The sequence below is a fragment of the Nymphaea colorata genome, chromosome 8 (assembly GCF_008831285.2).
Source record: "Nymphaea colorata isolate Beijing-Zhang1983 chromosome 8, ASM883128v2, whole genome shotgun sequence".
Classification (NCBI taxonomy): Eukaryota; Viridiplantae; Streptophyta; class Magnoliopsida; order Nymphaeales; family Nymphaeaceae; genus Nymphaea; species Nymphaea colorata.
In genome coordinates this window covers 2,155,442-2,177,718 of record NC_045145.1, presented here as the reverse complement: position 1 = coordinate 2,177,718, position 22,277 = coordinate 2,155,442, and the positions used below count along the sequence as shown (strand labels likewise).

Below are 22,277 nucleotides of genomic sequence, written 5' to 3'. Positions count from 1 at the left end.
TGTGATCCAATTCATCATGGGTTTTAGCAATTCTTATAATACAGCCAATGGACAAATTGAATTTTTTGACCTATTACCCTTGGTGGCTTTCACAAAAAACATATATATATATATATATATATATATATATATATATATATGAAAATTATATTGTGATTCCAGTTTTTTAGAGTCACCTAACCATCTAATCTATACCATATGATCCAACATGGTTAACAGTTAACAGAAAAATATGATGGATATTTTCATCATCTAATATTAGTTTAAACCTTTTTTCTTTTGCTTGTCTCTCAAATATCAATTTGTTTTAGATAAACAGCCTCGATTAGATGGCTGGGTGAATTTAAATAACCAGAGTCATCATTCACTCACTCATATATATATATATATATATATATATATATATACACACACACACATACATAAGGCCAACAACAACCAACAGGTTCACATGGAAAACCACTTTGCTCTTCCTTGAAGATGGCCTTTGATAATGATCCGATTCGAATGAGATATACTTCTTACCTTGTCTGATTTATCGAATATTCACATACTTAGGTTCAAAGTTGAATGAGGAGGTGTATGTCATGTTTGAAACTAATTTTCAAGTTCACGTTCTAAACCCGATCCAAATCCTAGTTTTAACCTCGCTTCCGAATTATCGAATCTGACTTTGAACTATGCAATTAAATTTGAACCAAATTATGATATGCTAAAAAGTGACTTTCAAAATTAATAGATGTTAGATATAGGATACTTTTTTCAAGCTAAATCAGAATGGAATCCAATCAGTGATCAGATGTTGTTTATTAAATCTGAATCTGAACTGAATTCTCAATCAAATGTCAAGTTTCTTTTCATATGCGACATTTTAAAGCATATCAGTCATATATCCAATCTGAATCTGATGCATTGACACCTCTGTAACAGAGTATATATGCTTTTAGTATAGTTTAAATTGTCTTCTAATGAAAGTTAAGATAGATATAGATGACATTAAAGCTTCATTTATCGTAAGCATTTAAATAACCCAAGTTGGTGGCAAATGCAGGTCGTTTGGGTGGGGCAAGACTGTACAATGTTATGTACTTCTGCAATTTGAAATAGAGTCCCTGATCCAATTTGCCTGCTTTTGCATTGAAAATATTGATCTTAGCTCTTGCATTGAAATGAATCCTTTTGCGGTTATGTCAGATAATGATCCTTAATTTTTCGGCATTTTAATTAGCACTTATTGATTCTTTTACTATAATCATGCAGTTTCGTGGTAACAAAACGGGCAGGTCATCTTTACTCGTTGGTTTAAGTTGATTGATCTAATAGCTACCTCACCTTCTCAGTTTGAATTTGAAAATAATGGAAAAACTACAAAGTTTGAACATTGTAGTTCCCCATTTGGCGCACATTTTTCTCTCATCTATGTTCCTTTTAAGCATTGTAATAGTTTGGGTACCTAAGGGAGCCGAAACCCCCTCCCAATGTTAGCTACTTAAAAACCTTTGCTAACATCATTGATGGGGTTATTATTGATGGTTTATACTATAACGATATATTATAACGGTTTTAACTACAATATATGTTTTTTCTAACCAGTACAAACTATTTTCGTTTTCTTTTGTCATTCGGCAGTATCAGGCAGCCGTTAAATTTCAATTCTCCCATGTATATGAAAAAAAGTAGTCTCACCCTGTAAAAGTCAAAGTAAAGTAGAAAATCAAAAAATATATATTTTATTTTTTTGAGAAAATATGAAAATGCCTCCCTTTTAGACACAGAGGCCTGTGTTAGTCACCGAACACAAAAGCCGACTTCTATCTATTTTCAGAACCGGGAGTCATCATTTTTTCATTTAATGAAAGAAAAGAGTATTCATCTATATTCCATATTTGCGTATTCTTTAACTTATATGATTATATATTCATGAGAAGCAATAACAAGGAAAGTTAGGGAAACAAAGTCTGATACGTTATGGATCACCGCATACACCCAAGAGTTTGAACAAATTAACCCAGAAAGAAAGTTGAGGATTGAACAAACGAAAGCAGAGAATGTACATATTCCAGAGAATAAAAAAATAGTTGTGCAATATATTTTTTAGATTCAGATTCAGTTTGTCCCTACCCGAATCCGAGGTTGAACTGTTTGGTGACCCTAGTTTTATCTAATAGAAGTTTCGCTATGATATTTACATTGTGCTACACTCTATGAAAACAATTTCTCAATTAAAGTCATCCCTTTCGTGTGATAGTGGCATAGACCACACTTCTTGCAAGGTCCTTTGATGCAGGTTTATACTTTATTATACATTCAGATCCAATGTATCTTAAAAGCTTATATTTCCATAAAATTTCAATATTTCCGTGAACCGGGAGTCAACATTTTTTCATTTAATTAAAAAAAGGAGCTTTCATATTTGCATATTCTTTGACATATATGATTATATATTTATGAGAAGCAATAACAAGGAAAGAAGATAAGACTAGTGAAACAAAATCTGACAAGTTATGGATCCCCACGTACAATCATGAGTTTGATCAAACTAACCAAGAAAGAAAGCTGAAGATTGAGCAAATGAAACCAGAGAATCTATGTGTTCGGTGGTCCACATTAATATTGTTTTGTCAAAGTCTTGGAGTGGGCAATTTGTTATTGACATTTGGTTAAGGTCCTAGTCGGGGCAAATTTGCATTTTTTTCAAAATTAAATCATAAATTCGTTGGGGGAGATTTCCGAGAAGCCTAAACTCTCCCTCCTTCCACTTGTCCTCAAAGTTGCGTCTACAAAAGTCCAAATTTTGATTGACGGTGTGTTAAACTGCACTTTAGATGAAGCTCAAAATGGTATGAGGATTTAAACTCTAAAGAGAGAGAGAAAAAAAAAAAAAAAAAAAAGAATAGAGAGTATATGGAAAGAGGTAGGGACAAAATAACCAGTTTACTTACCCACCCTGGATAATAGCACCTTTAGTTTTGAAGTCAATATTTTTCAATACCATCAAGATAGCATCTAGAAGATTTAAAATAAGAAGACTTAGTTATTACACAATTTTAGGATTGGAAAGGAATGGGTATTTGATGGGTCACAAATTGACAATCTCTATCCGGGACACGGCCAGAAAAAGAAAAGCAGCTTTTACTGTACGACTGGAAGAAAGAAAGAACGGGTTATTGTTAAAATGCATAGGAAGGAAAGAAGGAAGAAAGGTTGACCACGTAATGCAGTTCAACTCAGTGGCGAAGGCTTAAAATTGAGGAAGAGGAAAACGACGGGTCAAACGCTCTTTCTAGTTGCATGTCTTATCCTCCAGACGTTTGCTTTGGGATCCCAGCGTGCCAAATTAGCAATATAAATATGAGCTCAGGCAGCTTTCTCAAGACCATCATTGGTCGTGGGCTGATATATTAACTCATTTCAAAACTTCTCCCTTCTTTCCTCCATAGGTCCGATCCCTTCTCAATTCGCTGTCCTAATGGCTTCTTCCAATTCCTCAGTGACCGCTCTCGGCGGTTTCCATCCAATCCCGGACGTGAAGAACAACAAGCATGTACAGGAGCTGGGTAAGTTTGCGGTGGCTGAATTCAACAAGAAGCACCATGAAGCAGCAGCCCTTGTGTTCGTAGAGGTGGTGGAGGCTCAGAGCCAGGTGGTGGCCGGAACCAACTACAGACTGCTTATCAAGGCCCTGAAAGCAGGGTATGTCAGGCACTACACGGCTCTTGTGTATGAGAAGCCATGGGAGGACGTCAAGACCTTGACATCGTTTGAATCAGTTTTCCCCTGATTAAGCAGTGCTTGCTTGCTGCTGCCATCTCCTGTGTTGACCCTCTCCATTCATTCCGTTCATAGCTCATGATAAAGTTCTATGGAACTCTCCTAGAACCCCATGGTCTCTCCGTCGTTGCATGTTTCTCTGTTCGTCTAAGTTCTGTTTCTAGTCACAATCCATTCTTTGATGTTCATGTAATACAGCCGTTTGGCATTGTTTAATCGATGTCCTGAAAGTGTTGTTTGTAGTTGTTCAAATTAATTAAATTCTATTGCGTTCATGTCATGGATCACATAAAAATTTAAGTAATGACATCCCATCGGAATTGGATTTAAATAAATTTTGGTCGGATTGAGATTCTAAATATCCTATATCCAATATCGATGCAGTTTCACATATTGTAATGTGGTTTAGATTCAATTTAAAAATCAGATTCTAACTGGGTTTGGATCATGAATTCAGATTCGGATATGGTATAAATTTTTCTTCATTTATGTCTAAATCCAGATATGTGAATATCAAAAGAAACAAATATGGTAAAATGTAATATTTGATTCAAATCCAATTGATTGGCATTCCTAACACTGATCCAAGTGTTCTCTAAAATTGAGCTAGTCTTGTAAGCATTGATACAATCCTGCCTCTCTATGGATAAATATCAGATCGGATTGATATTTAATAAATGACATCCAATTAGATTCAAATTTGGTTTATGGTAAATATCTGATTGGATTCAAATTCCTATATCTAATCTAATAATGTTGAAAGTCAATTTTAACATATAATAATTTGGTTCGGATTTCATTGTTTCGGCTGTGAAATTAAACACTCGGATTCGGATGGGGTTTAGGTTGTGTATTTGAAAATCAGATTCAACTATGGCATACACTTCAGTTCATTCAACTTTGAATCTAGATATGTGAATATTCGATAAATCAGATATGGTAAAAAGGTATATATGTCCCATTTGAATCATATCCTTTGCCATTTCCAATGTAAGCTTATCCAAGGCCATCTTGGAAGAAAAACAAAGCAGTTTTCCATGTGAACCTGTTAGTTGCTGTTGGCCCTCATAGTACAGGATGGAGGCAGCATAATGCTATATATATATATATAAGTGGGAGATAAAAGTGTTCTTTTACTCTCTCTCTCTCTCTCTAAGGTGTTCATCATAGGTATTTGCTTGGAAAAGAAGCATTGTCCTTTCCCTTGTTGCCTTTTCCTCTCTACCGGTCAACCTCTCTATAGGCCCTTGAGATGTCAATGTAACAAGAGCTAGCTATGGCACTGTATTTGACTTCCCCAAAACGATGGAGTTGGTGGAGAATGCTAGGCGTTTGATATGGTGATGATTACAGTGAAAGGAACAAGGCACTGTCACGCAGGGTAGAGTACAATAGAGTAGATGAAAACAGAACAAAGAAATGAAATATTGAAATCAGCAGCAGCTGGTAAACATTATGGTTGTGTTTGTTTCACCATGGATCTTGATCTGAGTTCAGAGATAGCATAAATTTCAAATCCATGACCATTAGTTTGTCTAAACTGAAGTTTTCCCAAAACACACCTTTTTAGGCATCCTTGAAACTGAATTTTGAGGCTATCAAGCACAACCTATAAGTCGTTCTTTCACCATGAATAATTGGTAACGGTTTGTTGCATGATGTTTCTACTAATTACCGTTTATATATATATAGGTAGAGAGAGAGGAAAACAAGTAGCTACCAAACTTTTCTCTTGAAGTGCCAAACTAAGTTTTTTATCTGAGGATACATTTTGGCCTATTAAAAAATAGTTGTGTTTCATATTTGTCACTTAATCTGTACTACCTGATCTTTTTGGATTTGGTGGCTTATATGCTTCTTATCAATTATCAAGACCTGGTGTACAAGCGTCAAGCTAACTTTTGGTTTTCTTTGTCCCTTGAAAAGGTAAGTCTGGAATGGAGCATTTGAGATTTTGGCTGGACGACTTTCCCATGCCCGCTGGCTCGTGAGCTGTGACGGAGCCTCTTTAGAGTAGGCCAACGTGAACTATTGATCTTTAAAATGCATATTAATGACAGAATGGCCACTGTTATATATAAAAATGGGTTTCTAAATGAAAAAAACGGAAGTTGTGGCACTTATGGGCCGTTTGGCAACAGTAACACTTTGTTACTGTCTTATGAACCTGATTAAAAGATGGAACAGATACATGGAACACTATAACAAATGTTTTATGAATCTATTATATTTTTTTGAATTAGATTAAGTATTATTGTTGTCAAACAACCTCTTAGTGACTCGGCTGTGTCAATGCTTTCAATGAATTGGTTTCTGAATATGCTAGTTTTCATATTCTTATATAGAAGACTTTTATGATGTGCATTAAAATTAAAAAATGTGTCTAAAAATATCAAGAATCATTGTTATATCCTAAACGGTGGCCAATATTTATATAACATCTATCTTTTAGGGATAAATTTTTTATTTTTAGACGTTTGACAACATCCAATAGGCAACAATACATGACTGTATATATCAATCAGTTATCTCTTAGCTGGATCGCTATTTTTAAGTTTATATCAATCAGTTACCTCTGTAGCTGGATTACTATATAACTGTTTTAGTGACACAAAATTAAAAAAAAATAAACATCTAGGTGACTATAGAAGTAGCTGGCTGATTTCAATTTTCCTATGTGTGTGTGTGGTATATATATATATAAGTCAATTGGTTACCTTTATAGCTGGATCCCATTTTTAATTTTATGTTACTAAAATTGTATTTATGACAGCCAGTTGCTTAGCCACATAATGTACTTTTACAACAGTTTTAGTGACACAAAATTAAAAAAAAAAAAAACCATCTACTTGACTATAGAAGTAGGTGACTGATTTCAATTTTCCTACGTGCTACACCATAGCCTCATCATACCTGGTGTAATGAAGTCTGGTTGTCTAATTTCCTTACATCAGGCAGTCTATTGTTTTAAACCATTTAAAAAGACAAACAAGGTGGTCGAACCATCTCCCTTTCCTGCACATTCTGCATCTCTCACTGATAAGGGTTGGCCTGCCCCCTTCCACTCGCTAGTAGGCTGCTAGAATGGGGAGACAAAAGTCTCCTCCTTCCTACAAAAAGGTTTGCAGCAATGTCAATTTCTTTTTGGTGTAAAATTCATCACCTCCCTATTTGTGGCATCAGTAATGCCTGCAACCACTACAGAGTTTCACCAGCACTGCACTCGTCGAAAAAACTTGGTAACTCTGCACTCGTCGAAAAAACTTAAAACTTGGTAACTGCCAATGAAAAGAAGAAGGAAGAGAAAAGAAAAAACAAAACAGAACAAGAAGAATGAGAAGAAGGGTTCGGGCGGAGTTAACAAGTCAGACGAAAGCTTTACCGATGTGTATGAGACGTTCGTAAAGGCTGTTGCTCTAACTCCGGAAGTGGAGGAGCTCGTGAGAACGTGTGGAGCTAGTGGGAAAAGCATGAGTGTGTGAAGGAGTGAAAAGTGGAAACAAGAGAAAGTGTGTGCGGTTTCAAATCGTGGGCAGTTAAATAAGGAGTGGAGAAAATGGTGGAAGCTGAAAAAGTTGAAGCGGAGGGATCGTGAGAAAGCACGATCTACGAGTTGCTAAACTTACTCGTTAAGTTTTTCAGTTTTTTTTTATCGTCTATAAATGTTAGCTTTTTTTACTAAAATGAGAAGTTGAGAAGTTAATGCCAAAAGAGGAGAAGAAAGTTTCCATCTTTCTCTCCCTCCCTCTCTCGCTCTTTACTCTCTCTCTCCTGCCGTCCTTGACTCTCTCTCTCACGCTGCCCTAGACGCAGCTTCCTTCTCTCTCTCACGCTGCCCTAGACGCAGCTTGCTTCTCTCTCTGCCCGTGTACAGCTGCTCCCTCTCTTGCCCTTTCCCTCGTTGGTGTGTTGCAGCCTACGGTCCCCTCTCTTCATTTTGTCATTACCAAAAGAGAGGGATTGAGTGTGAATCGCGGGAGAACGCCAACATTTGGTATCAGAGCCAGGTTGTATGCCAAAGCTCCCTCGATTCAAGCCGATGTCGATCATCACAAACGAGGCAGCGCGGGAGATTGCCAGCGGTACTTTCCAATATCCGCTGCTCACGGCAACCAACTACACCAGTTGGGTGATTAGGGTCCAGGCCATGATGGAAGATCAAGGCGTTTGGGAGGCAGTCGAGCCGACGGCAGGTGTGGCTGTCGACACGAGGAAGGACAAGAAGGCGAGGTCGCATCTTCTCCAAGCCCTCCCAGAGGATCTCCTAATGCAAGTGGCGAAGAAGGCGACGGCGAAGGAGGTCTGGGATTGCCTCAAGACGAGATTTGTCGGGGCAGATCGCGTGAGGAATGCACGTCTGCAGACGTTGAAGAGTGACTTTGACGCCATGAGGATGCAAGAAGGAGAGTCGTTGGATCAATATGCGGGTAGGCTCACCGGAATGTCCGTCAGGTATGCCAACTTAGGGGGCACCCTTAGCGATGCCGCCTTAGTCAAGAAGCTATTTGACACCGTTCCAAATAGGTTTCATAGCGTAATCGCGGGCATAGAGCAATTTTGCGACCTCGACACAATGTTGTTTGAAGAGGCTGTGGGACGACTCAAGACGTACGAAGAACGCTCTCGTCCCCGAGCATTCGGTACCGGCGGCAATGGCGATGCGCAACTGCTTCTCACTCAGGCTGAGTGGGAGGCACGGCAGAAGAGAAGCGGCAGTGACCCGTCGTCGACCCGAAGGGAGACGGGTCACAGGGAAGGAGGTGCTCGCAACCGGGGTGGTCGCGGGCGCGGTAGAGGGCGCGGGAGAGGCGGACGAGGCGACTTCCCACTGAAAGACAGAGCAGGTGGCTCTGGAGGCGATGGTCGTGACAAGAGTCACATCCGTTGCTTCAATTGCAACGAATTGGGGCATTATGCGAACCGGTGCAAGGCTCCCAAAAAGAAGGAAGAGGCGCATCTCACACAAACTGACGACACCGAACCAACTCTGTTGCTTGCAGAGTTGGAAGAAGCAGTGCCCGCTGCACCTGAGAGACAAGAAGTCGTCCTGCTGAATGAAGAGCAAGTATGGCCCGAACTGCACGGGACCGAGCACGGTAAGGAAACTACCGACACCTGGTACCTGGATAACGGTGCCAGCAACCACATGACCGGAGACAAGGTCAAGTTTCGGGAGTTGAACGAGGCAATCACCGGCAAGGTGAAGTTCGGCGACGGCTCATCGGTGCAGATCATGGGTAAGGGTTCAATTCTTTTTAAATGCAAAAATGATGATCAATGGCTGCTCCAGGAAGTATACTATATTCCAAGGCTTCGCAGCAACATCGTGAGTCTCGGGCAACTCACTGAGGTGGGCCACAAGGTGGTTATGGATGAAGACAAACTAGAGGTATTTGTCAAAAATCCAGGGCAGTTGATCATGAAGGTGAGACGCACGCCAAATCGTCTCTATCGCATCGAGCTGCAGATTGCAAGGCCAGTGTGTCTCTTGGCAAACCTCGAAGATCCGGCATGGTTGTGGCATGCTCGTCTCGGCCACGTCAACTTTCAAGCATTGAAGATGCTTGTAAACAAGAAGATGGCAACCGGGGTACCGCCTATCTCTCATCCCGCTCAGTTATGCCGGGAGTGTTTGGTGGCGAAGCAGACGAGACAGTCGTTCCCGTCGGCAGCCATCTATCGAGCGAAGGAGCCACTCGAACTCTTGCACGCTGATCTTTGCGGCCCGATCACGCCACCCACCCCTGCCGGTAATAGCTATTTCTTACTAATAATTGATGACTTCACTCGTTGGATGTGGTTGTGCGTGATCAGAACAAAAGACCAGGCATGCTCAGCGTTTATGAAGGTCAAGGCGTTGGCCGAGAACGCGTGCGGGCATCACGTCAAGACGCTCCGGACCAATCGTGGAGGCGAGTTCCTCTCTCTTGAGTTCGCCAATGTGTGTGAACAGGCGGGCATTGCGCGACACCTCACTGCGCCATACTCACCACAACAAAACGGTGTGGTGGAGAGGAGGAACAGGACGGTGATGGCGATGGCAAGATCTCTTCTCAAGAGCATGAGCATGCCGGGAAGATTTTGGGGAGAGGCGGTACGACACGCAGTCTACCTGTTGAACCGCTTGCCTACGAAGACCATGGGCGAGCGCACCCCGTATGAAGCTTGGAGTCATAGGAAGCCGGATCTTGCACATCTTCGATTGTTCGGCTGCACGGCGCATGCCATGGTGACAACACCACACCTCAAGAAGCTTGATGATCGCAGCCTGCCAATGGTGTATCTCGGCGTCGAGGATGGCTGCAAGGCACACCGATTATTTGATCCGCGGCACGGGAGAATCCATGTAAGTCGTGATGTTAAATTTGAAGAAAAAATAAAGTGGAATTGGAACATGGATGCAGGAGGCAGTGATTCGTCGAATTTCACTGTTGAGGATGAATCAACAGTGGACAACTCAGTTGCAAGCGGACAAGCAGGAAGGTCGCTATCCATGGATCTAGGCTACCCTACTTCTTCATCGACATCGATGGGTGGCGAAGCAACGCCGGTGGTGACGCCGGCTCGGAGATTGCTGGCGGATGAAACTGCCGCAACCTCGGAGATGGAGGACAGTAATGACGGACCCGTTCGGTATAGACATATCGATGATATCATGCGAGACGCTCGGCATGTCGAGCTCGATGATGAAGATGTCGAAGAAGAGGCCATGCTTGCGGCAATAGAGGAGCCATCGTGTTATCAAGAGGCAATGGGCCAACCGGCATGGGTGGATGCGATGGCCAAGGAAATTGAGTCCATTGAAAAAAATTCGACCTGGACGCTGACAACCCTACCAGTTGGAACCAAAGCAATTGGACTCAAATGGGTGTTCAAATTAAAGAAAAACTTAGACGGAGAGGTGATCAAGCACAAGGCCAGACTAGTCGCAAAAGGCTATGTTCAACGGCAAGGGATCGACTTCGATGAGGTGTTTGCACCAGTCGCCAGGCTCGACACCGTGCGAGTCATCCTTGCCGTCGCAGCCAACCGTGGGTGGCAAGTCCATCACCTCGACGTCAAATCAGCATTCCTCAATGGCGAACTTGAGGAGGAGGTTTATGTAACTCAGCCAGAAGGTTTCACGGTGAAGAACAAGGAGCATATGGTGCTCAAACTAAGCAAGGCATTGTATGGCCTCCGACAAGCACCTCGAGCTTGGAACACGCGGCTGGATCGAAGCCTGAAGCACCTTGGGTTCTCAAAGTGCGCGCTTGAACAAGCCATGTATACCAGGGGAAAAGACCGTACCGGTATCATCGTCGGAGTTTATGTTGATGATCTAATTGTAACAGGGGAGGATTCGGAGGCAATCGCATCATTCAAGCAGCAGATGATGGCTGAGTTCGAGATGAGCGACCTCGGCCTGCTCACCTATTACCTTGGGATTGAGGTGGAACAAGGTGAAGACGGTATCTCGATCAAACAAGCAGCCTATGCCAAAAAGGTACTAATTCAATTTGGCATGTTTGATTGCAATCCTACTAAAATCCCTATGGAACCAAGGTCACAGTTGAACAAGGATCCCGAAGGACAACCGGTGGATGCAACTGAGTACCGACGAGTCATCGGATGTCTAAGGTATCTTCTCCACACAAGACCAGATCTTTCGTATGCTGTCGGTGTAGCTAGTAGATTCATGGAGAGACCGACAGTGATGCACCACAAAGCAGTGAAGCAGATTTTACGTTATTTGAAAGGCACAATCAACTTCGGTCTTGTATACACCAGAGGAAAAGGAGAAGAAGTGATTGTCGGGTTCACGGATAGTGACCTGGCGGGCGACGTCGATGATCGGAAAAGCACCGGAGGCATGGCGTTCTATGTAAATGAAAGCCTAGTCTCATGGAACTCGCAAAAGCAGAAGACCGTTGCTCTGTCTTCATGCGAGGCTGAGTTCATGGCAGCAACTGCGGCGGCATGTCAAGCACTTTGGCTTAGAGGACTCTTGGCCGAACTAATTGGGAGAGAGCCGCAAGTGGTGAAGTTGTATGTGGACAACAAGTCCGCAATCGCACTGATGAAAAACACAGTTTTTCATGGACGTAGTAAACACATTGATACAAAGTTCCATTTCATTCGAGAATGTGTCGAAAGAGGACATATTATTGTGGATTTTGTACGCACAGATGAACAACGAGCGGATCTTATGACAAAGGCATTATCAGCGGCAAAGTTGGCAACAATGCGACACGTACTTGGTGTTCGAGAGCTCGGGCCACATCAGGATTAGGGGGGAGATTGTTGCTCTAACTCCTGAAGTGGAGGAGCTCGTGAGAACGTGTGGAGCTCGTGGGAAAAGCATGAGTGCGTGAAGGAGTGAAAAGTGGAAACAAGAGAAAGTGTGTGCGGTTTCAAATCGTGGGCAGTTAAATAAGGAGTGGAGAAAATGGTGGAAGCTGAAAAAGTTGAAGCGGAGGGATCGTGAGAAAGCACGATCTACGAGTTGCTAAACTTACTCGTTAAGTTTTTCAGTTTTTTTTTATCGTCTATAAATGTTAGCTTTTTTTACTAAAATGAGAAGTTGAGAAGTTAATGCCAAAAGAGGAGAAGAAAGTTTCCATCTTTCTCTCCCTCCCTCTCTCGCTCTTTACTCTCTCTCTCCTGCCGTCCTTGACTCTCTCTCTCACGCTGCCCTAGACGCAGCTTCTTCTCTCTCTCACGCTGCCCTAGACGCAGCTTGCTTCTCTCTCTGCCCGTGTACAGCTGCTCCCTCTCTTGCCCTTTCCCTCGTTGGTGTGTTGCAGCCTACGGTCCCCTCTCTTCATTTTGTCATTACCAAAAGAGAGGGATTGAGTGTGAATCGCGGGAGAACGCCAACAAAGGCTGTACTTAAAGACATCAACAAAATTGGTGTGGCAATTTTGCCGATGTCCAGAGCATGTCTATGAAACAGCCATTAACGACGTCCGAACATAACACGTCAACAAAAGTAGGGTGATACTGACATGCAGGGCAGACACATTAGTAATTTTGTAACGGGAAAAAATTACACCGACGCAACCATGATCACGCGTCGATAAAACTAGTTTCTTTTTTGTCTGTAAAATGAACGTCGATACAAGTAATTTTTGTCGACGTTCAATGCTAGACGTCGATAAAAGTTCCTTCTTAGCGACGTTCGTAAAACGGGCATAAAAATGCCACGCATTGGTGAACGTTGGTGAAGGCTATTTTTCACCGACATTTTTCTCTCAACATCGCTAAAAAATGAATTTTCACTGATATTTGCTGTTGGATGGCGGTATTGACCCATGCGTCAGTGAATCCATGTGTGGTTTCAAGATCATTAAGATGATAGCTTATTGAGGTGATGAAACTCTATACCGTGGCAGCTATTTCACCTTCTATGAAATTTTGAGCCAGCGTTAGAAACATTTTTTTTATTTTTGTAAATCGATAAATTATAGTTGTGGCAAAGAGCACTGGCATATTATAGTAGGGCCAACACCAGGGATGCTAGATTCGCTATAAAGTTCAATGCGACAATTGCATCACTTGTGGCCTTGTCAGGTAAAAAGGTCACTAAAATGGCCCACTACAGACTCACCTTTTCAAGGGACACCGAAAACAAAACATTAACTTGACCATTCTATACCAGGTTTTGATGAGAATCATATAATCCATCAACTAAAAATGATCAAGTGGTAGAGATTAAGTGATATATCTAAAACACAACCTGTTTTTTAATAGGCCAAAATTGCTCCTAAAAAAAAAATAAAAAATCTTGTTTAGGTCTTGTAGAGGAAAGTTTGGTAGCTACCTGTTTTCCTCTCTCTCCATATATATATATATATATATATATATATATATATATATATATATATATATATAGAGAGAGAGAGAGAGAGAGAGAGAGAGAGAGAAAAAGATCATGCAACAAAGTGCAGCCAAATAAATTTATGGTGAAGGCACAACTTATAGGTTGTTTTTGGTAGCCTCAGATTTTAGTTCGGAGGATGCCTAAAATGGTGTGTTTTGGAAGATTTTCAGTCAAACTAATGATTATGATTTGAAATCCATGCTACATGTCAAAAGTCATGGGTTTAAGGTTAGACGAGGGGAGGTCCGACCATAAATCCATGGATCTGAATTCATATGAACTCAGATCACCATGAATATTTGACCAATGGTGAAACAACGACAACCATATGTTTACTGGCTGCCGCTGTTTCCAATATATCATTTCTTTGTTCTGTTTTCATCTACTCTATTGTACTCTGCTCTGTGTGACAGTGCATTGTTCCTTTCACTGTCCCATAGCTAGCTCTTGTTACATTGACATCTCAAGGGCCTATTGTCAATCCCACATCATCAACCAATGCTATAAACTGATCTTCATCGACTGGGACTGAGTTTTCATCCAATTTCACTGTTGCACACTTCTCAAACTGCTACTTTCTTAACAATTCAGAAAACCAAGAATTATGTTAATTTTGTACTTTCCTACTCGTAAACAGGGGCAGAGGTCGGGGACCAGAGAATTGTGTCATTTATTAAATTTCAATCCAATCTGATACTTACTCATAGAGAGCCGGGATTGTGTCAATGCTTATAAAAGTAGCTCCATGTAAGAGGAAACTTGGTTCAGTCGGAGGCATGCCAATGGATTGGAATTGAATCAGATATACTTTTTAATGTATTCATTTCTTTGAATATTCATATATCCAACTAGAGACACAAATGAAAAAAAATCTGTACCATATCTGAATCTGCATTCACAATCCAAATCTGGTTAGAATCTGATTTTTAAATTGAATCCAAACCACGTTACAATATGTTAAACTTCGTCGATATTGGATATCGGATATAGGATATTTAGATTCTCAAACCGATCGCATATTTATATAAATCCAATTCCAATGGGATGTCGTACTTAAATTTTGCTGTGATCCATGACATGCATGCAACAGAATTTAATTAATTGGAAGAACTACAAACAACACTTTCAGGACATAAAAAATTAAACAATGCCAAACGGCTTATTGCACGATCACCAAAGAACTGATTGTGACTAGAAACAGATCGTAGACGAACAGAGAAACATGCAACGACAAGGGGTTCTATGATCGTTCCATAGAACTTTATCATGAGCTATGAACGGAATGAATGCAGAGAGGTTCAACACAGAAGATGGCAGCAGCAAGCAAGCATTGCTTAATCAAGGGAAAACAGGCTCAAACGATGTCAGGGTCTTGACGTTCTCCCATGTCTTCTCATACACAAGAGCCTTGTAGTGCCTGACACACCCTGCTTTGAGGGTCTCGATATGCAGTCTGTAGTTGGTTCCGGCCACCACCTGGCTCTGAGCCTCCACCACCTCTACGAACACTAGGGCTGCTGCTTCTTGGTGCTTCTTGTTGAATTCAGCCACCGCAAACTTACCCAGCTCCTGTACATGCATGTTGTTCTTCACGTCCGGGATCGGCTGCAAACCGCCGAAAGGATGGAAACCGCCGAAAGCGGTCACTGAGGAATTGGAAGAAGCCATTAGGACAGGGAATTGGGAATTGAGAAGGGATCGGATCTATGGAGGAAAGAATGTATAAATTTTGAAATGAGTTAATATATCAGCCAACGACCATTGATGGTCTTGAGAAACCTGCCTGAGCTCATATTTATAGGGCCAATTTGGCACGTTGGGATCCCAAAGCAAGCGTTTGGAGAATAAGAAATGCAACTAGAAACAGCGTTTGACCCGTCCTCTTCCCCTTCCTCAATTTTCAGCCTTCGCCGTTGTTGAGGATACCAACTACGACAGAATTGGAATGCGTTAAGTGGTCAACCTTACTTACTTTATATATATATATATATATATATATATATATATATAATTTGAATTATATACAAGGCACGATTTTAGATACCTTCAAATTTGAGGAGAAGTGGAAGGAGGGACAGTTTCAGCTCTTCTCCATCTCCCCCAACAAATGTAGGATTTAATTTTGAAAAAAAACGCAAAAAATTGCCCCGTCTAGGACTTCCACGTAATATCAATAACAAATTGACCGCCCCAAGACTTTGAGAAAACAATAGAATGTGGACTCCCTAGTCCTCTGGTTTCATTTGCTCAATCTTCAGCATTCTTTCTTTGTTAATTTGATCAAACTCTTTCTCTACGCGGTGATCCCATAACGTGTCAGACTTTATTTCGTTGCTATTGCTTCTCATGAATATATAAGATGAGTGCTCCTTTCTTTCACTTAATGAAAAATGATGACTTCCGGTTTGCAGTAATATTGAAAATTTTACGGAAAGATAAGTGTGAACTAACTCGATATCAACATATCGAGACTCAAAGAATATGCAAACATGGAATATAGATGAATGCTCTTTTCTTTCATTAAATGAAAAAAATGATGACTCCCGGTTTGCAGAAATACTGAAATTTTATGGAAAGATAAGTTTTTAAGATACATCGGATCTGAACGTGGAGAGCGGGTTTTATGTTTGGTGACTAACATGGGCACCTTCTTAAGAGGAGGCATTTTCATCCTCTTTTAACTTTTTTCTTTGGCTTTCTACTTTACTTTCACTGGGGGTGACCATGTGCATGGGAGAATTGAAATTTGCTGGCAGCTTGATATTGTCGGATGATAAACCATTATAATCTATCGCCATAATATAAACCATCGCTAATACATAGCAGCTGTTTTTCAGCAAAGGTTTTAAAATTTTTATTCAGAAATATCCGTTAGAAAAAAAATTTCAATTCCCCCATATACATCACCCCAATAAGTTACCATCTTATCACCCAAAATCAACAAGAAAATAGAAAAGGATCTTGAAACCACAATACAGGAAAATTTGGATTCAACGACGCTTGGGAAAACTTAGGTCGATACCGAATTCCAGTGGCAAATGTCGGTGAATGTTCATTTTTATCGACACTTAGAGAAAAATGTCGGTGAAAAACAGCCTTTAACGACACGTGGTGTTACCAATGTCCAGTTTCTTTTTATCGACGTCTATTTTGCAAATGTCGCTAAAAAGGAAACTTTTACCAATGTCCATCACTGAACATGGGTAAAAAGCTACTTGTACTGACGTTCACTTTGAAGACGTCGATAAAAAGAAACTGGACAATCCTTTATGATTACTATGAAGAAACCAATTAGAACATTGAACAAATTTTCTACATAATGCAAAACCAGAGCAGAGATCAATTCAACACATTTCAAACACTCCAACAAAATAAGAGTTGATAGAAAACATAACAATACCCCATGAAAATTCAATTAAACTTCCCCCATACTTTTATGCATCAGTTACATGTTTTATTGACCTTTTTAACTGACAACGACACAAATGATGTAACTGTCGCAACAAACTTTATGACGAATTTAACGTTCCCGGTGTTCGCTATTCATGTGTGTGAAATCTCTCACTAGTATTACTATAATAATCTAGTGCTTTTTGCCCTGTTGTAATTTATCGGTTGAACAAACTAAAAACATGTTTCTAACACTGGCAGAAAATTTCATAGAAGGTGAAATAGCTGCCAGTGTATAGAGTTTCATCACCACAATAGGTTACCATCTTATCACCCAAAATTAACAAGAAAACTGAAAAGGATCTTGAAACCACACTACAAGAAAAGATGGATTCACCGACACACGAGAAACTGACGTCGATACTGACATCCAATGGCAAATGTCGACGTGCGTTTTACAAATGTCGCTAAAAAATAAACTTTTATCGACGTCCATCACTGAACTTCGGTCAAAAGTAACTTGTTCACTTTGTAGACATCGTCAAGAAGAAACTGGACAACCCTTTAAGATTAGTATGGAGAAATCAATTGAAAGATTGAATTAATTTTCTACATGATGCAAAATCAAATCAGAAATCAATTCAACACATTTCTAATACTCCAACAAAATCACAATTGATAGAAAACAGCATGACAACTCCCCATGAAAATTGAAATCAAACTTCCCCCATACTTTTATGCATCACTTACATATTTTAGTAACCCTTTTTGCGGACAAGGCCACAGATGATGCAACTGTCGCCATAAACTTTATGTTGAATTTGACGCCCCCGGTGTTGGCTATTTATGTATGTGAAATCTCTCACTAGTATTACTATAATATTCCAGTGTTTTTTGCCACCATTGTAATTTATTGATTTAAAAAACTAAAAACATGTTTTTAACGATGGCTCAAAATTTCAAAGATGGTGAAACAACTGCCACCGTATATAGTTTCATCACCTAAATAAGTTACCCTCTTTATCACCCAAAATTAACAAGAAAGTAGAAAATGATCTTGAAAAAAGATGGATTCACCAACGCATGGAAAAACTGGCGTCGATATTGACGTCCAGCGGCAAAGGTCGGTGAAAATTTATTTTTACCGACGTTTAGAGAAAAATGTAGGTGAAAAACAGCCTTCACCGACGTGTTGCGCTATTGAAGTCCCGTTTCTTTTTATGGACATTCGTTTTACAAATGTCGCTAAAAAAAATTGTTACCAACGTGCATCATTGAACATCAGTAAAATGTTACTTGTTCCGATGTTCACTTTGCAAACGTTGATAAAAAGAAATTAGTTCGCGTCGATAAAAAATTTTCCCTGGCTTAAAATTAGCAACGTCCGCCCTGCGTGTCTGTATAACCCTACTTTTACTTGGGCCTTTACCAATGTCTTCCACACTCAGATGTCGGTAAAGGCTTCAAACTTTCTTCTCATTTCTTCTTCTTCTCTTTTTTTATATTCTCTTGCCTCTTCTTCCCACTAGCAGTTACCGCATTTTTTCGACTAGTGTTCTCATCGTTTTTGGACGGCTACAATATAAAAAGGGTGTTCCCCAATCTCCTTGCTAGGTTTTTCTATTTGTTGAACGTCGCTTAAAGTTTTACTGACATCCAAATAATTTCAGTAAACATTGCACAGAAGCACAAAGTTGGCTTAGTTTCGATCTTGGGAGCTTTACTTTTGTTGTTTTTTTTGCTGGTTGACAGATGCTGCTAAATGGCTCTTTAAAATACCATAAAGGATGACTACAAATTAAATTGTTGCTAATACCCACACTTTTAAAGTTTATTTTTGAAAACATGTTTTAATTATTTTTCCATTCAAAAATATATGGCAGTGTTTGGCAGCAATATACTGTTCAATGCATTTGAGCTACAAAATAAGGCAGTTTCATGGAACAATGTGTTATCTGGTGCCATGGATATGCATTATTTTATGAGACAAATTCGTAAGACAGTTCAATGTGTTAGTATTGCCAAAACAGACTCTAAAGATTATGACTAAAAAATACAACAAACATTGATATAAATAGGGTAAAAGAAAAACCGTGCTACATTATAAATTATCTTTATTTAACACCCTCGTTGCTAAAGATTTAGGCGACACATTTTTATTCTTTTACCATCCAAGTGCCTGCTTATATAAGTATATATAGACATTCAAATTGTACTCATGCAGAAGCAAAATTCAGATTTTCCATTAAATTAATTTTGTCTAAATGGTGATCATGTTTTTCAGAAATAAACAATATCGAAAAGGATGTAGAGACACATATTCAACGAAAGGTCTTTTTCCTGGATAATTATTGACGAGTGAAACAAGAAGTCCTGCTGGCTGCTGGAAAACGGGTGGGGAACATTGCCATCACGATAAATGAGTTTAATAAAAGAATCCGATCAGCTTTTTTCCTTCTTAAAAGAATCGGAACATTGAATGGTGTCCAATTCCATTTCTTTTGGAATCGGTTGAACGAGGAAGCATAGTTGTTTTGGAAGTCAAAATCGACCTAAGCAAAACCGAAACCGGCGGCAAACTGGTTTGATCCAGCATGCTGATTCAAAAGTTTCATGTGCCATTTTTAAAACTATTTTTTCCTAATGTTGATCGAATTTTATTATGTTTGCCTATATTTAATTATATATTTCTATCTTGTACTTGTGAAAAACTTTTTTTATGTTTAGCCTATTCGCAAACCAATTCATCTAAATCATTGAAACAACTATGTCATTAAGAGGTTGTTTAATAACAGTAACACTTTTTTTTTACTGTCTCATGAATCTAATGCAAAAAATAGAGTGGATCCATAAAACACTTGTTATTGTGTTCCATGTATTTGTCCTATTTTTCAGGCAGGTTCATAAGAGCCGCAACTTTTGTTGTTTCCATTCAAAAACCCATTTATATATAAAACAGTGGTCATTCTGTCATTATTATTATGCATTTTAAGGATCACGAGCCTGCGGGCATGGGAAAGTCGTCCATCCAAAATCTCAAATGCCCCACTCCAGACTTACCTTTTCAAGAGACACCAAAAACCAAACATTAACTTGACCCATGTATACCAGGCTTTGTTGGAGATTAAGTGACAAATGTGAAACACAACAATCTTTAAATTGGCCAACATAGCTCCCAAAAAGGTTAAAAAAATTTTGATTAGGACCTCAAGAGGATATATATATATAGCCACAATTTATAGGTTGTTTTTGATAGCCTCAAATTTTAGTTTCAAGAGGCTTAAAAAGGTGTTTTTTGGAAGATCTTCGGTTTAAACAAACTAATGATGATGGATTTAAAATCCATGCTACATGTTAAAATTTATGAGATTGTGTCAATGCTTACAAGACTAGCTCGATTTTAGAGAAAACTTGGTTCAATCTAAGGGATGCCAATGGATTGGATTCGAATTAGATATACCTTTACTATATTTGTTTCTTTGGATATTCACATATCTGGATTGAGACCTAAATGAAAAAAAAATTTATACCATATCCAAATCTGAATTCACTATACAAACCCAGTTAGAATCCGATTTTTAAAATGAATCCAAACCACATTACAATATGTCAAACTGTATTGATATTGGATATTGGATATTGGATATTTAGATTCTAAATCCGAACAAATATTTATTTAAATCCAATTCCAATGGGACTACATACTTAAACAATGCCAAACGGCTTATTACAATATCACCAAAGAACGGATTGTGACTAGAAGCAGAAGTTAGACAAACAGAGACACATTGCAACGACACCAACATGGCTCCCAAAAATGGCTCCCAAAAAGGTTAAAAAAATTTTGATTAGGATCTCAAGAGGATATATATATATATATATATATATATATATATATATATATATATTAACAGCAGTCACTAGACAGATCATGCAACAAAGTGGTACTAATGATTTATGGTGAAGCCACAACTTATAGGCTGTTTTTGATAGCCTCAGATTTAGTTTCAAGAGGCTTAAAAGGTGTTTTTTGGAAGATCTCATTTTAAACAAACTAATGATCAAGGATTTAAAATCCATGCTACATGTTAAAATTTATGGATTGTGTCAGTGCTTACAAGGCTAGCTCGATTTTAGAGAAAACTTGGTTCATTCTCAGGGATGCCAATGGATTAGATTCGAATCAGATATACCTTTACTATTTGTTTCTTTGGATATTCACATATCTAGATTGAGACATAAATGAAGAAAAATTTATACCATATCCAAATCAGAATTCACTATAAAAACCCATTTATAATCCGATTTTTAAATGAATCCAAACCACATTACAATATGTCAAACTGTATTGATATTGGATATAGGATATTTAGATTCTAAATCCGATCAAATATTTATTTAATCCAATTTCAATGGGACGACATACTTAAACAATGCCAAACAGTTTATTACAATATCACCAAAGAACCGATTGTGACTAGAAGCAGAAGTTAGACGAACAGAGAAACATTGCAACGACAGACCATGGGGTTCTAGGAGCGTTCCATAGAACTTTATCATGAGCTATGAACGGATGAATGCAGAGGTTCAACATAGAAGATGGCAGCAGCAAGCAAGCATTGCTTAATGAGGGGAAAACAGATTCAAACGATGTCAGGGTCTTGACGTGCTCCCATGGCTTCTCATACACAAAGAGCCTTTGTAGTGCCTAAGATACCCCGCTTCCAGGGCCTTGATCAGCAGTTTGTAGTTGGTTCCGGCCACCACCTGGCTCTGAGCCTCCACCACCTCTGCGAACAGTAGAGCTGCTTCTCCTGGGTGCTCCTTCTTGTACTCTGCCTTGTACTCTGCCACTGCAAACTTACCCAGCTCCTGCACATCATTGTTGTTCTTCACGTCCGGGATTGGCTGGAAACCGCCGAACAAGGTCGCAGAGGAATTGAAAGAATCCATTAGGACAGGGAATTGAGAAGGGATCGGATCTACGTAGGAAAGAACGGAGAAATGTTGAAATGAGTCAAGATATCAGCCAACGACCAACGACGTCTTGAGAAAGCTGCCTGAGCTCATATTTAAAGGGGTAATTTGGCACGTTGGGATGCCAAAGCATGCGTCTGGAGAATAAGAATGCAACTAGAAGGAGCGTTTGACCCCTCAGCTTCCTCTCCACAATTTTCAGCCTTCGCCGTTGTTCAGGAGACCAAATACCACAGAATTGAAATGCGTTAAGTGGTCAACCTTTCTTCCATCCTTC

General features: G+C 39.7%; 2 protein-coding genes across 2 annotated transcripts; one reads left to right on the top strand and one right to left on the bottom strand.

The window, feature by feature from the left end:
• The first annotated feature begins 3,386 nt into the window (after nt 1-3,386).
• LOC116259314 (cysteine proteinase inhibitor 1-like) lies at nt 3,387-4,040 on the top strand. The gene has a single exon (XM_031637067.2). The coding sequence runs from the start codon at nt 3,470-3,472 to the stop codon at nt 3,779-3,781; it is 312 nt and encodes a 103-aa protein (XP_031492927.1). The 5' UTR covers nt 3,387-3,469; the 3' UTR covers nt 3,782-4,040.
• A 10,931-nt stretch (nt 4,041-14,971) lies between these two features.
• Nucleotides 14,972-21,976, bottom strand: LOC116258812 (multicystatin-like). Its single transcript, XM_031636222.1, has 2 exons — nt 21,712-21,976; nt 14,972-15,279 (listed from the first exon to the last, which is right to left on the bottom strand). Exons 1-2 carry the CDS (start codon nt 21,974-21,976, stop codon nt 14,972-14,974), a joined length of 573 nt encoding a protein of 190 aa, XP_031492082.1.
• Between the last annotated feature and the right edge of the window lie 301 nt (nt 21,977-22,277).

Bases quoted from the DNA above. Each gene is read 5' to 3' on its own strand.
- LOC116259314 (XM_031637067.2), top strand. From the start codon at position 3,470: ATGGCTTCTTCCAATTCCTCAGTGACCGCTCTCGGCGGTTTCCATCCA.
- LOC116258812 (XM_031636222.1), bottom strand. From the start codon at position 21,976: ATGGATTCTTTCAATTCCTCTGCGACCTTGTTCGGCGGTTTCCAGCCA. The intron at 15,280-21,711 runs GTATGAGAAGCC...CCAATTCCTCAG, and splicing joins GCACTACAAAGGCTCTTTGT to TGACCGCTTTCGGCGGTTTC.